The following is a 15,144-nucleotide window of genomic DNA, read 5'->3' as shown; positions in this document are numbered from 1 at the left end:
TGTTTGTGGGTGTGTGATGGGGCCACTCCTGGTAGCTGGGTCATAAAGTTCAAGGGAAAACACACTGCGCATGCTACTGAACACGAACACACTTCTAACTGTAGCCAGGGTTCGGAGGAGAGAGGTGACACGTATGTTATAGGAGTAGCCACTTACACACGCTAACATCTTTCACCCCCCCCCTCAGATATTCAGCTTTGACCCCGGGGCGGTGGTCAAGCATAGGATGGCTGAGGATGCACAAGCCGATGCCGATTTCACCAAGCTGTGTATCCACAAGAGGAAGATCATTGCCACGGCGACACTGCACAGGAACATGGAGTCACTGCACCCCTCGCTGGCTCTGGCTAGTCACGGTAGTGGCACTGGTATGTGGAAGTTGTTTCTCAATTTGAGAGGCAAGCTTGCCCCCCTGGTTCTCTGTAGCTCAGTTGGTAAAGCATGACTCTTGCAACGCCACGATAGTGGATTTGATTTCCGGGGCCAGCAATACGTGAAATGTATGCACGCATGTCTGTCACTTTGGATAAAATTATCTGCTAAATGGTCATTATTATTATTATTATTATTATTATTATTTATATTATAACAATCCAACCATTCATATAGCTTATTGGTTGATAATGAAGTTCAATATCTTACAGCATTTGATTGCCATTCAATTGCTTTTACCCTCCAGTGGGATGTCACTAGATATGATGACGTGAGCATCTGTGCATTCTCAGCTAGTTTTGTTCCGTTTTTCCATATGCCATGGAGAAATTAAAATGAAAGACAATATCTTTATGACGGATTGAGATCAGCTCTGTCAGAAATGCTCTGTTCCGTGCAGCATTTTTTACAGCTGCTGTGCTGCATTGTGCCCTGTCAGCATTGTGTTATAAAAGAGAAGCAAAAATGTGACACTGTCTGAACATGCATACACATATCAGCTAGATTATATTTCCATAACGTTCAGTCTGCTTATCTGCTGTCATCTAACTGTTTGCTGTAAATATAAGGTGTCTGTTGTCAATTAAGCACTGTTTGTGTAGTTGCAAGTTCAGAATGGAAAATGCTGAGTGAGTCACTCAGAATCATCTCAATTTTCATCTGTAATATCAACGTGACAAAACTAAGATGACTACTAAATGAGATTACTAATATGAACAATATTACTCTGCTTTGTAGGTTCGGCGACGGTGGGTCCTATGAGTCATCCAGCAATAAAGAACAATATGTACGATGGTCCAACCAACAAGATGACAATACCTGGTCAACGGTACTATAACCATGAACTGGGTTCTCCTCAGAGAGATCCGTACTCTGGTTACAGCAGGACAAGACTGGGGGGAAGTGATCGCTGTAGCCAACAACGGTCTCCCTATCGTATCCGCCACAGTGTCCTGCTCAGCCCCTCCTCCTCCACCTCATGTGGCTCGCAGCATTATGGTGATGGGACTCCCTCCCCAAGGACTGAACTTCTGGGGAGTCCTGAGCCCAACATGCTTGGTTTTCATGGAGCTTGCAGCCCAGGCTCTGCCCTTATGAACGGTGATCGTTTTACACCTCTCTCACCACCTAGTGTTCTGCTCCACGGCTCACCTTCGGCCACCCAGCCTTCGTGTGCCATAGCAGGAAGGACTAATGTACCTGTCAATGCCAAAAGCCCCAATATGCAGAAGCCCTTCTACAGCTTCCCCCACAACAACTTTCAACATAAGCTCCAGCCTGCATGCCATCCACACCCACAGTCGCACTTGTCCCTGTCTCAGCTCCCTCCCTCCTCTGAGATGGACCCTCTTGGTATCCTGGACCCCATTCCAAGCAAGGCTCCAAGCCAGGGTCCCTTAGTGTCAAATGTATCTGGCCTCCAACACAGTGCCCATTCTCAGGTACCACCAATGAATGTAAACATCCCCCCTACCAGTGTCCCTTTGCCCAGCAACCTGCCTTTACCAACTGGGAAGTCTGGACATGTTGGGCATGGCCAGAGGGTCCAGCACCACCCTACCCCTTCATCGGTCTCGTCCTCGCCTATTGTGTCCCCGGTACATGGGCCTGTCCTTGCCAGGATGGAGGAGTCACCCCACCGTTCACGTTGCTCCTCCGGATCTTCTGAACATGGGAGCTTCGCTCACCCCACGGGGGTCCAGGTTCCTTGTGGGGGTTCAAAGCCACTTCCCCGGTCCCCTCGGGCCTCCTTGGGGTCCCCTCGACCTGCAATGCCGCCAAGTTCATATAAGATGGACAAACACCATCACTTGAACGATAACCCCAACTACCTGCCAGGGGGGATGAAAAGTAGTCTAAGCAGGCATTCCAACTCCATGTGCCCTCCAGCTCCTGGTTCTGATAGTGTCCTTCAAAGGAATCATTCGGTAGGAATGCCCCTTAACAAGATGCTAGATCAGCAGAATCCTGCTTCGTTCCCAGCCAGCAGTCTTCTGTCAGCCGCAGCCAAAGCACAGCTAGTGAATCAAAACAAACATCCCGACAGCGCAGCGGCTGCAGGCACAGAGGCTCACAGTGGCAGCGGTTTGGGACACCCAGGACTGGTTGGTGGAGGCAGAGGTGGGAACCTAGATGGACACAGCACTTTAAACCAGCGATATCTACCTAATCCTGGGCCGTTGGCGAGCGAGGTTCAAACCGGAAGAGCAGCATTAAGAGACAAACTCATGGGTATGGCTCAGCAGAGAGAGGCGAATCGCAAGCGGAAACTGTCCAATGATGTCAGCGGTGGTGGCGTCAACAATGACAGGGCTTTCGACGTGCTCAAACATCCAATGGGTGGCTCAGGATCAAGTTCGGCTAGCTTTCCAGAGCCTTTGAGGAGAATGTTTCAGCAGGGTAGCCTGCTCCCAAACACCTCCATGGCCCAGCTACTCCAGTCCATGAGCCACCAGAGTGCCCATAATGGGCCAAGCCACGTGGGCCACAGCCCAGCCCGATCCAGCAAATCTCCCTTCTTGGAGGAAGCTTTGCCTCATATGTCAGCTTTTCAGCAGAGCTTGCGGGGGCCTCAGCTCCAGGGCAGAACGTTGGTCCCTTTCTTCCAGAACATGAACAACGAAGGTCAGATTTCAGGCCAAGATCTAAACACGGAGCAGTTTAACGGGCCAATGAACGCAATGCATGATCCCGCCTTAGCTGGGAACGTTGGGGTGCTGGGTTACGGTGGTAGACAACATGCAGCCATGGGGTCAATGCAGGACAACCCAAACTCTCACCAGCAGCAGCAGTTTGGACATTATCAGAAACCATCCCAGGTGCAAGGCAACCCCCACTTCAGAGGCAGGGCAGGATTGCCTCCCATGATGTCCAATGGCAGTGTCCAAGCCCTCTCTAAGTCAGGTAAGCAGCTGTTTCTTGATTTTGTTGACTTTTTTTGTCCTCTTATCCTAAGTGTGTAGCAAAATCATAGATTTATATTATGATGTTTTAAGTCAATAGTCTCTACCTACACGTTTTTGTGGTTAAGCGAAGGGCAGTAATTTATTGTGCGCCCTTATGGAGAACTGGTATAGTTTTTGTTCTAGTATTGCAAATAATTGGATATACACTACCTTTCAGAAGTTTGGGGTCACTTAAATGTCCTTGTTTTTGAAAGAAAAGCATGTTTTTTGTCCATTAAAATAACATCAAATTGATCCGAAATACAGTGTAGACATTGTTAATGTTGTAAATGACTATTGTAGCTGGAAACAGCAGATTGGTGTTTTGCGGGTACTATTTAATGAAGCTGCCAGTTGAAGACTTGTGAGGCGTCTGTTTCTCAAACTAGACACTAATGTACTTGTCCTCCTGCTCAGTTGTGCACCGGGGCCTCCCACTCCTCTTTCTATTCTGGTTAGAGCCTGTTTGCGCTGTTCTGTGAAGGGAGTATTACACATCGTTGTACGAGATCTTCAGGCTCTTGGGAATTTCTCGCATGGAATAGCCTTCATTTCTCAGAACAAGAATAGACTGATGAGTTTCAGAAGAAAGTTCTTTGTTTCTTGCCATTTTGAGCCTGTTATCGAACCCACAAATGCTGATACACCAGATACTCAACTAGTCTAAAGAAGGCCAGTTTTATTGCTTATTTTATCAGGACAACAGTTTTTAGCTGTGCTAACATAATTGCAAAAGGGTTTTCTAATGATCAGTTAGCCTTTTTAAAATGATAAACTTGGATTCGCTAACACAACGTGCCTTTGGAACACAGGAGTGATGGTTGCTGATAATGGGCCTATGAAGATATTACATTAAAAATCTGCCGTTTCCAGCTACAGTAGTAATTTACAACATTAATAATATCTACCCTGTATTTATGATCAATTTGATGTTATTTTAATTTACAAAAAAACAAGGACATTTCTAAGTGACCCCAAACTTTTTTAACGTTGTGTACATTAGCCTACTTTATTACAATGATCACAAAAAAAATGAATATTTTGTATTATTTCTTTACATAACTCTTTGTCCTTTTCATTCAGTTCAATCTCATTTTGTTGACGTCTTTGTCACTTGTGCTCTTTTTAGAAGCTTTCAACATTGAGCTGACTGCAAAACATTTTCTGTTGCACAGCCAAATAAAAGTGAAGTATTTTAAGCCTGTGCAAGACCTCTTTTAAAGGCAAACATGTTGTACAAGCAGGCAGATAAAACATTTTCTGATGTTTTTCAACTTGTATTTCTCACATCGGGCCTTATTGTTTGTGCTTTTTTGTTTGTTTTAGCTCTAATTTCTTTAACCCATTTTCAGCTCAACTAAGTCATCTTTTCAGCAATGCTTTGACCTGAAACCCAACTCTCCCATCTTGGCTATTATGATCATGTGTGTTTCTCATTGTATGAAATGATAGACGACCAAACAACAATAACAATGACTCACCAAGTTAGATGATCAAGTATTATGCTAGAAGTTGTTCTACTGTAAACAGTAGGCCTACTTTCTATCTGTGTCATTGTAATCAGCCTTTAGACAGTGAGTGGAGAGACCTCAGTGTTGTGGAATGCACTTCCTTGCTATGTCCTCTGTGGTCTGCAGCCAGGCCTCTGCATTGCTACGGGTGACAGTCTGTGACTGAGAGCCCAAGAAGCGCCACTAGCCACGCGTCACTGGTTCGTGTATCAGACGGCTGTGTGCGTCCTCTTGGCTAATGTCTGTGTCCTGGAGCTAGCCTCTAGTAACCTACAGTCCTGCTCTTAGAGAGTGAAGGATGGGCGAGAGGGTCATGGAAAATGAGAACAGTGCTTCTAGTAAACAAGTAATGTAATATTTCATCTGAATTACTGAGATTGGGATTTGATCTTAATTAGAGCTGGGCGATATGGACAAAAATCCATATGGTTATAGATTGCCTGAGTTGATGCCATAATGATAAACCAAAGGATACGTTTATAACAATGTGAACCATCACTGTTTATTATTATTATTATTCTTTAAACTAGTACTAGTTTGAGGGTTGTAGCCATCCATTGTCTCTTTAACAATCACCTATGTTAGAGAACTTATTTAATTTCAATCTTCACATTTCTCTAGTATAGGTTACTTATTGCAATGAATGATATCAGCAAAAATGTCTGCGATAAGTGATCGGTATGGTCGGTGTCGGATCATTTTTGGTTTATCATCCCAGCTCTAATCTTTAATGGTTGTAGGTAGTTGGGTAGATGAGTAGGATACCAGCTCTGCCGCCATATACTTATTGTCTCTGTCATTTTATTCTGAAGTGATACGTAGTAAGTGAAGGTTAGTTATGGCATTTAGTCTTGACACATTCTCTTAGCCCTAGTCTGATTTAAATGACGTACAGTCCACTCCTGATGTATGCAACAGCTTGGGATTGTTGTGAATGCAGATAGCAGGCGGTGGCATGAGAAAATTAAGAATTTGAATTGGGACTAGTGAGATGCACTCCCCTTGAAGGGAAATTGCATTTCCTTTTGGTGTGCAATTATCAGGAGTCGAATGTATCTAGACAGATGAACCCTTTTTTAGCGTAAGCTAATTACAGTAGGTGGAAATCTTGTATTTTATACACTTTCATAGTAGTGTCTAGTCACTAGCTATCTGCCAGAGAGTAGGGAGCACTTTCACCTGGACAAGCCAATGCCCTTTACGGTGAGAGATGTGCCACACATCCATAAACATGGGTGCATTTCTGTTTCGATACAGGAGCTCCACACATATGATCACATTCACTTCCTGTCCAAGCTCTGTGGATTCAGCAAATGTCCTCCGAAACCGTCAAAGTTAGCGGATCATGGTGGCTACTGGCTACTTTGTTGAGGTTTGTCATCTGTTTTTGTTAAATGAACCTTTTTTTATTTCAATAGCAATAGACTCCTAATGTTGTCACTGACTGCTATTGTTGACTACTTCTCCTGTTCTACACCATACCCGTGCTGACAGTTTTGAGGTAATGTATGGATATCCATCTAGGCATATGGCTCGAGTTCTAGAAGGGTACGTTCAAATTTTATATCCTGATTTGATTTAAGAGTCAGTGGCCATCTTATCTAAAACGCCTATATTTGGTCTGAAGTCAGTGTGTAGTCAGGAAAAGCCCAAATGAACCCCAGTTGACCCCTTTGGTTTTCATCTCAACAACATTGTTTTCTTTTCTCACTTGTCTTGTCGGTTTCCTTTTTCTTTCGTATTTGTTCAATCAAGTCCTCAAAAAAATCAAGGGAAGTAAATGGGAGTACATTTTGGGCTTGTTTTTATGACCACACTACTCTCTTTTACTGTCTCTTTGTATTTCAACACATCCTCTTCCAATTACCACAGGTAATTGTCTTATTTGGAGTAATTGTGCTATTCCCAAGTGACCTCCCCTTCACTACTTCCTCTCAGAGAATCCCCTGCTTTTTGTGATCGTCACAGAGTCAGTCTGTTAGGTCTCCAGTTGTTGTCTGTAGTTTGCCAAGTTTCAAGACTTCAGTGTTTGCTTATCTTGGAAAAGCCTCAGTTAGCTTGGAGCGGTGTTGACCTCATGATCAGATATCCCTAGACTCTCCCTTCCTCACTTCACTCATGATCAGATCTCCCTCTACACACCTAATCCCTCACTTCACTCCTCATTCTCCCAACTTTCTCACCCCTCTTCTGTTTCTTTGTAATCTCTCACACCTCTCTCTCTCCCTCCCTGTACAGTTGAGGTCAGTAGTTCTCTGAGCTGTGAGCTGAGGCAGGCCCAAGAGGAGAGTCTCCAGTCTCTCATCCGGAGCAGCCAAGCCAATACACAGCAACAGCTTGGTCTGGGTCGTCACTCCATACAGAGCCAGCAGCTCCACAGGTTCCAGAGCCAGGGCTCCCATCCTGTTGCCCCTCTCCCTGGTGGTGCTGCCTCCAACCCCATGAACAACCTCCTTCAGAGATTCCAGGTCAGGCTGATGTGTTCAGGCTGATGTGTTCCTGGTCTGTTTCAGACTTATTTTCTCTTACTTTCTGTGTATTTGGATTAGTGTTGTATGTTTAAGGATGATTATTGTTGATTACTGTCAACATAACAGCCCTTCTCCCTCTCTTTTTGTTATAGGGGGGTTTGCCTGAGAGGATTCCACAGCCCAACAGAGCTATGATGAGTCGACCGGGGATTATGTCCATGTCCCAACCCAGTGCCCCTTGCCTCCAGGAGAGTCATCGAGAATACCAGTCTCCCCAGGGCCTTCACAGTGGTGGGGGAGAAGTTATTGATCCTATCCACAGGGAAGCGATGGGCATGGCCAGCAAGAGCACATCTAATGTCATTACATCAGCGGGTGGTAGCAGTTCCTTCGCTGCTACTGTTGTCTGCGAGCCTGTTGACCTCTCCCATGCGGTCAACTCTGTCATCCACACCGGCCCCCTCCGCTCATATCGGGAGCCAGTGCCGGAGCACCGACACCATCCCAAGGTGGGCCGGCCCCGCAAGAAGACCCCTGAACGGAACATCTTCTCCCCCGTTGCCATGGAATCTCCTACAAGATTCCATCCGCCTCGACGTGGAGCCCAGAGAAGACAATGGGACAGAGAGGTGGCGGGCAAGGAGCAGGCTGGTCTGTGGCGTGATGACGAGCCCCTCCAACAGCTTTCCTTAGCCCAGGGCAGAAACGGCACCTACCCAGAAAGGCCCAAAGGTCAGGCCCACTTAGGCCCCCAGGATCAAACACCACTGCAAGTCCCCAGTGGTATGTATGCCCATATGAACGGCAACGGTATGGTTCACACCTCGGGAAGACCCAGAAACCCCAGCCTGTCCCCACCAGAGGGCCACTTCACCAAGGACTCCAGCCTCTTCAACGGACATCTGAACGGCCAACTCAACGGGCACTGCTACAACAGGTATTACAATGGTCACCTGAACGGGAGCCTGAGCGGCGAGGAGGACCTGAGGCCTGGGGACTTGCCCTCCTCCAGTGAGGGGCTCCACCGCAGGCCAAGAACTCAGACCCACTACCCGGGAGAGCTGCTCTGGGGCCAGGGCAAAGGCTTCCCTCCATGGCCAGGCAAGATGGGGAGCGAGGGGCACATGTACTCCCTTGGGATGGTGAACAGCATACAGGGCAAAGTGAGATTATTGTATTGTCGGTGTTGTGTGATTATGATTGGTCACATGACTACAGCACATAAGGAAGTGGAGGTCTCCGCCACAATTCCACCCTCAGTTTCAACACTATTTTACATTACACTTTTGCTGCTACTACTGTTGTGCACCATACCTTTTGATAATGCTTTGTATAAGAGAGGAGTTTTAAAATGTGCAGACATTGGGCATGGCATGTCCCTGAAGGATATTATATTCTTCACAAGGAGCATGGCAGGGAAAGAGAACAACTCAAAAACTATTTCTGCTCTGTGGCACTGCCAACGGCCTCAGAGATGCCAAAGAATTAGTCGTTTCACCCCCATTTTCACTTCTGTCGACATCCATTGCTTGAATTTATTTACAGCCTATTGTGCCTATTATTATTATTATTATTATTATTTTCAAAACTACTGTCCAGGCTCTTCGATTTGGGATTTGGGGAATCTGCTTTTATATTTTTAATGTGACACGTTAATTTAGGCTAACATTTGGACTAGGTGTTATTTCAGTTTGGTTTCTTGCCTAGTTTGACCTTACATATAATATGCAGTGGTGGATGAATTTGCCATACCCATCCTTTTTTATAGGCCTGTGTGTGGACAGCTATTTGAATAAATCTGACCCCCTTGTGTTGAGTAAAACAGAAATTGAAAGCAGTTTGGAAGGGTAGGAGAAAATGCTGCCTCTTTTTTTTAATTAGAAAACTGTTGAATTCTCTGTCGTGTGTTTAATTAAAGAAGCTTGCCAGTTAGTCATAAGACAATGAGGCTTTATTGAAGTTGAATTGTTGTGATTATTGAGTGTTAAATTAAGTCATTGCTTAGACACGAGTCATTCTGCAAACTCATTTAGAACTCCTGTCCTGAGAACAGAGTAATGTTCTTTTGGTTTCACTTGGCTGCCTTAACACTCTCATGCAGATGATCCTTTGGTAAAGTTTTGGTTTAATTCTCCCGGTCAGTGTTTTGGTAATGTTTTTTTCTACTTGCCCTCAGGTAGAGTCAGACAATTTCCAGAGGACACTAACAGAGGATCTGGAGACCCTACACAAAGCAAACAAAATAACTAGAAAGTAAGTTACTTACCCTAATCAGTGGTTCTCAACTAGTTTTGTCTCTGGACGCAAATTGAGCCAGGTTGTCTGTCACGCTCCAATATTCACATTGCTATTATTTCTTTAACCAAAATGACCAAAAATCTGGACAACTAGGTTTAATGCATTGTTGATAGTAAATGCACCAATTTACATAATGAGAACAACAGTCACACCTTTTCATTATCAATGATTGCAATTTCCCATATTCTTGATGAAGAATGTCAAGCTCACTAGTTTGAGACCACAAAATCAACCAAATCCGCTAAATAGCGCTGCTAATAAATATTGAAAATACTGTGATTTAAGAAAATATGTCCAGAGGTTAGATCATTAAAATATATATATATATATATACGTTTATTCTTATTTCTACACACTTTCTACCTGGTTTTAATTGTTTAAGTTCAGACTGGAGTATATTTCATAAAAAAATACATACAGTACCAGTCAAAAGTTGACACAGCTACTCATTCAAGGGTTTTTCTTTATTTTTTTACTATTTTCTACATTGTAGAATAGTAGTGAAGACTTAAACTATGAAATAACACCAATGGAATCATGTAGTAATGAAAAAAGTATTAAACAAATCAAAATATATTTTATATTTGAGATTCTTCAAAGTAGCCACCCTTTGCCTTGATGACAGCTTTGCATACTCTTGGCATTCTCTCAACCAGCTTCATGAGGTAGTCACCTGGAATGCATATGAATTAACAGGTGTGGCTTAAGTTAATTTGTGGAATTTCTTTCCTCCTTAATGCGTTTGAGCCTATCAGTTATGTTGTGACAAGGTAGGGGTGGTATACAGAAGATGGCCCTATTTGGTAAAAGACCAAGTCCATATTATGGCAAGAACAGCTCAAATAAGCAAAGAGAAACAACAGTCCACCATTACTTTAAGACATGAAGGTCAGTCAATCTGGAACATTTGAAGAACTTTGAACGTTTCTTCAAGTGCAGTCGCAAAAACCATGAAGCGCTATGATGAACCTGGATCTCATGAGGATTGCCACAGGAAAGGAAGACTCAGAGTTACCTCTGCTGCAGAGGATAAGTTAATTAATTACCAGCCTCAGAAATCTGTAATTAACTGCACCTCAGATTGCACCTAAGTGTTCACGTAACAGACACATCTCAACATCGACTGTTCAGAGGAGACCGCGTGAATCAGGCCTTCGTAGTCGAATTGCTGCAAAGCAACCACTACAAAAGGACACCAATAAGAAGAGACTTGCTTGGGACAAGAAACACAAGCAATGGACATTAGACCGGTGGAAATCTGTCCTTTTGGTCTGATGAGTCTACATTTTTATTTTTGTTTCCAACCACCGTGTCTTTGTGAGATGCAGAGTAGGTGAACGGATGATCTCTGCATGTGTGGTTCCTACTGTGAAGCATGGAGGTGTGGTGGTGCTTTGCTGTTGACACTGTCAGTGGTTTATTTAGAATTTAAAGGCACACTTAACCAGCATGTCTACCACAACATTCTGCAGCGATCTGCCATCCCATCTGGTTTGCGCTTAGTCCCACTATCATTTGTTTTTCAACAGGACAATGACCCAAAATACCCCTCCAGGCTGTGTAAGGGCTATTTGGCCAAGAAGGAGAGTGATGGAGTGCTGCATCAGATGACCTGGCCTCCACAATCACCTGACCTCAACCCAATTGAGATGGTTTGGGATGAGTTTGACAGCAGAGTGAAGGAAAAGCTGCCAACAAGTACTCAGCATATTTGGGAACTCCTTCAAGACTGTTGTTAAAGCATTTCAGGTGACTACCTCTTGAAGCTGGTTGAAAGAATGCAAAGCTGTCGTCAAGGCAAAGGTGAAGAAGAAGAATCTCAAATATATTTATATTTGTTTAATTTTTTTATTTGTTTAATTTCATAGTTTTGATGTAGAAAATAGTACAAATAACTCTTGAATGTTTAGGTGCGTCCGAAAGTTTGACTGGATATAGATAGATAGAAATAGAACTAGGGGGTCTTGTGGTTAGAGCATTGGGCCAGTAACCAAAAGGTTGCTAGATCGAATCCCGGAGCTGACAAGGTAAAAATCTGTTCTGCTGTTCCTAGGCCATCATTGTAAATAAGAATTTGCCTAGTTAAATAAATAAAAAATATATACATATATAAAATCTGTTCCAGTAGTTTTTATCAGATACAGTAATACATATGTTGTCTTTCTTACAGTGGAGGAAAACGGAATAACAACCTAGAAGCTGCTATACAGGAGGCTATGAGCGAGCTGGATAAGATGACAGGCAATGTGAGTACTCTGACGTCTAAACATCATGGGTAGATTCATAGTATTTGGTTATGTGTACTGTATATACACACCTCTCTCTAGACATGACCTTCGGGTGTCCAAATGTGTGAGTCTACAGTCTCTAAAGATGGTGTTCCATTTTTATTTCCTAATTTCTTTGGCGCACCAGATGTCACAGAGAGAACGACAAGTCAAGACCCCTAAACCCAAGAGGAGGAAGATCTCCAGATGACAGTGAATGTGTGGATCCGTTACTTCAGTGGCCTTCTGAGTAGCGGTCCATCTAGCCAATGGGTTTCGTTGTAGCCGATGTGGAACCGCTAGCTAGTTAGCTGTGTGCGCATTAGAATCGACCATTGTCCACTCTGTTAAATCAACTTGGTACTTAGTCCAACTGGATTGGTGCTACAATTAGTCAACACCCCTTCTACCTTGACCACCACCAAGACACTGACAGTGAAAGAAGTACAAGAAAGGATGGCGGGACCTAGCTGCAAAATAATCGCTATGATATATCCACTGCTAGCTTGTCCTTATATAGAATCTCATTCTTTTCCATATGAGGAAATTGTTGGTACAAATATTTCTGATGCATTTTAGATGTACAATAGACAAAGGAAAACGGTACATTATATTCAGTGATTTAATTGTGTATATTGTTCAGTATTATCATAGATGAGTCGATCTAATGCTCATTTTCTAATGTACATGTCTATCTTCTATGTTTTTATTTTGCACAAAACAGTGCGGCCAGAGATTTTCTTTTTTTTCCAAAAGAAAAGCAGCATAAAGGCATTTTTCTACAGATCTATTGAAACATGCTGTTAAGCATCAAACCGCAGAAGGGTTAGGAACATTTGAACTTATACAGACACTATTTTCAGGAAGGATGTTCTTCTCCTACTGGAAAGGCATACAGAGTCCCAAGAAAAGTAAACTGGAAGATTTTAAGATAGACACGGTGGGTCTGTCTGAACATAGAGAGACATGCAAATACTTTCTCTTATGTTTTTATCCAAGAAAAGAAAAAGCCATCAAGGGAAGGAGTCTCTAAAAAAAATGCCTCTTAAGTTAAATTATATTTACTCCCAAAGTAAAAATGTATTTTCTCTGAATATTTTTGATACAGATTTTCTGTGTTATATCTGCCAAATGACTTTATTTGTGAATGTTTTGTGTTCATAAAAAAAAAAGGGTAAGTTATTGTAAAGTATAAACAAATTTGTTGTATACATGCATTCTGAAACTTAAGTATTCAATATTAACAGTTGTAATATATGGTTCTGTCACTAGTGTTTAATTTACAATTAAGTTAATATTTAAATGGTGCAAATCATGTAATTTGAGCATTGCTCTCTTGTGTTTTTTGTTGTTGTTGTTTTTTTACCCTTGAATGTGTCATTTTCAAGTGTCAAAATGCCTTATTGGATGAACTGCACATTCACAGTTCAGAAGAGATCAGTATTATACACGTTGGTTTCGTTTGCTCTGAAAAGCAAGTTTAAACGACCCACGACAGTATGAGAGTGAACATTGATTTGAGCCTTATATCCAATGCTATAACCCCCAGCTGCCAAAGCTATGCCCCATCACAGGTTGGGACTTTTAGTTTATATTATTTACCTTTTTAATACTCTATTGAATAGGTGGCCTTAATTTAGTTGATTTACATTGTTTGTGTTGCTTTTGTACTTTTATTATTTATTTATGAATCCCATATTTATTTGTAGATTTGTTACATTGCATTAAAATGGTTACTTAGCAATAATACTAAGAGTTGTACACTCTGAAAAGCCTTTATGGTCTTATATTTTTCTCTTAACAAATTAACAGCCTATATAATGGATAAATATTCAGTCAGTGGTTTTTAAATATGAATTTATATATTTGTGTTTATTTATGAAGTGTAATTTCTTTGGATGCTTGTATGTGCATATAGTGTTTTTTTTTTTATTACTCATGTCAAAACTGTGTGAATATTCCCATGGCCTGAAGACATTTTTAAATGTTTATATTAAATGAGTGAACTTAATTTTCTGTACTTTATACCCTGACTCAGGAGGGGAACCTTCTGATTTGATCAGTCTTGGGTAAATCTGAAATTGTGAAACTGAAAAGTTCTTGATATAAGTTTGTCCAAAAATGTTGTATTTAAAATACAATATCAAGTCATATGTATTTAATTCTAACAGAACAACAGGGCATCCTAAAATGTAATCGCTAGGTGACCAAGTGTTAATACGAGTGTCATCAACATTATATTCATCTTGTTTAGAATTATTTAATTTAGCACTCTTACTCCTAAAATATGAAGAGCTCACCACTAGTTCATGGACTAAGTAAATCATGTTAACTGTTTTCCATTTCAAAATACTAGGCCTATTTATCATTAAAGTATCATGAGTTACATTTCATAACAATTATTTAGGTCTTCCATTTTCAACTTTTTGTCTACTGCAATGATCTCGAGTGATTGTGTTTATATGGAATAAATGTTTTGCCATCTTGTAAAAAAAACAAAAAAACAGTTTTGAATTAGTTTTTTATTGACTGTTTTTTTCCCATGTCATTTTGTGATCTTTATTTCAGGACATACGGTACAAGCTGGAGTGGCCCACATTGGTTTTATGATGTGAAAATATGTTTATTTGTTGTTAAACATTTTTATTTTAAGTCATTTGGCATTTTAACAGTCACATAATGTGGCACCAACATTTAAGTATATTTTGTACTTGGGGTTCTTATAGTTTTTAATATCTTTCTGCATACATAACAGCTGTAGCATCTCCCCTTTCTGCTTCTCCAGCAGAAATGTTTCACATTTTAAAAAGTGTGCCTGAAATTACAGGCAGTGGAAAGTGGCTATTATGCTTTGTTCAAAATCTTTCCATTGTGTTTGTTCCATAGGGATGTACAAATTTGACAAAGTATTGCATTAATTTTGCAATAAAATTATGTATTCTATCAACTGTGGTTTGTGATTTTTATAATCTCTTCCAGTCCTTTTATCAAAGTTTCCCCTTAAAGCAACTAACTACAACACACCTAACCTAATTCACATTAAATCCAAACACATCTGTATTTTACATTGCCAGTGTAACATTTTATATTTTGTATATCCAAGGACACTTGAGTGTTCTGTAAATTGTTTAACTACCCTCTTTGCAACTGAAATGATTGGCAGAAATGTTATTGGTCATACTGGGCTGAGTGTTTGGGATAAGTGAACAATCCCCATGTT

General features: G+C 41.7%; 1 protein-coding gene across 4 annotated transcripts in view; it reads left to right on the top strand.

Moving 5' to 3' along the window:
- Positions 1-14,871, top strand: part of LOC110501882 (methyl-CpG-binding domain protein 5) — a 45,808-nt gene extending 30,937 nt beyond the window's left edge. Inside the window, exons 4-10 of one of the 4 annotated variants that reach the window (XR_002470266.2) lie at positions 188-368; positions 1,171-3,336; positions 7,127-7,356; positions 7,512-8,460; positions 9,536-9,612; positions 11,828-11,903; positions 12,073-14,871. Coding sequence is in view for 1 of the 4 variants with exons in the window: in XM_021579734.2 (XP_021435409.2) it covers positions 188-368; positions 1,171-3,336; positions 7,127-7,356; positions 7,512-8,522; positions 9,536-9,612; positions 11,828-11,903; positions 12,073-12,135 (3,804 nt within the window). In the remaining 3 variants the exon portion in view is untranslated. Of the gene's footprint in view, positions 1-187; positions 369-1,170; positions 3,337-7,126; positions 7,357-7,511; positions 9,613-11,827; positions 11,904-12,072 lie in introns of those variants that run through there. The other 3 variants (XM_021579734.2, XR_002470265.2, XR_002470267.2) reach the window with 3 other exon arrangements.
- Positions 14,872-15,144: the final 273 nt, after the last annotated feature.

This window comes from Oncorhynchus mykiss, chromosome 22 (genome assembly GCF_013265735.2).
Source record: "Oncorhynchus mykiss isolate Arlee chromosome 22, USDA_OmykA_1.1, whole genome shotgun sequence".
Classification (NCBI taxonomy): domain Eukaryota; kingdom Metazoa; phylum Chordata; class Actinopteri; order Salmoniformes; family Salmonidae; genus Oncorhynchus; species Oncorhynchus mykiss.
Note: the sequence above shows the minus strand (reverse complement) of the source record. Positions and strands in the feature narration are given on the sequence as shown.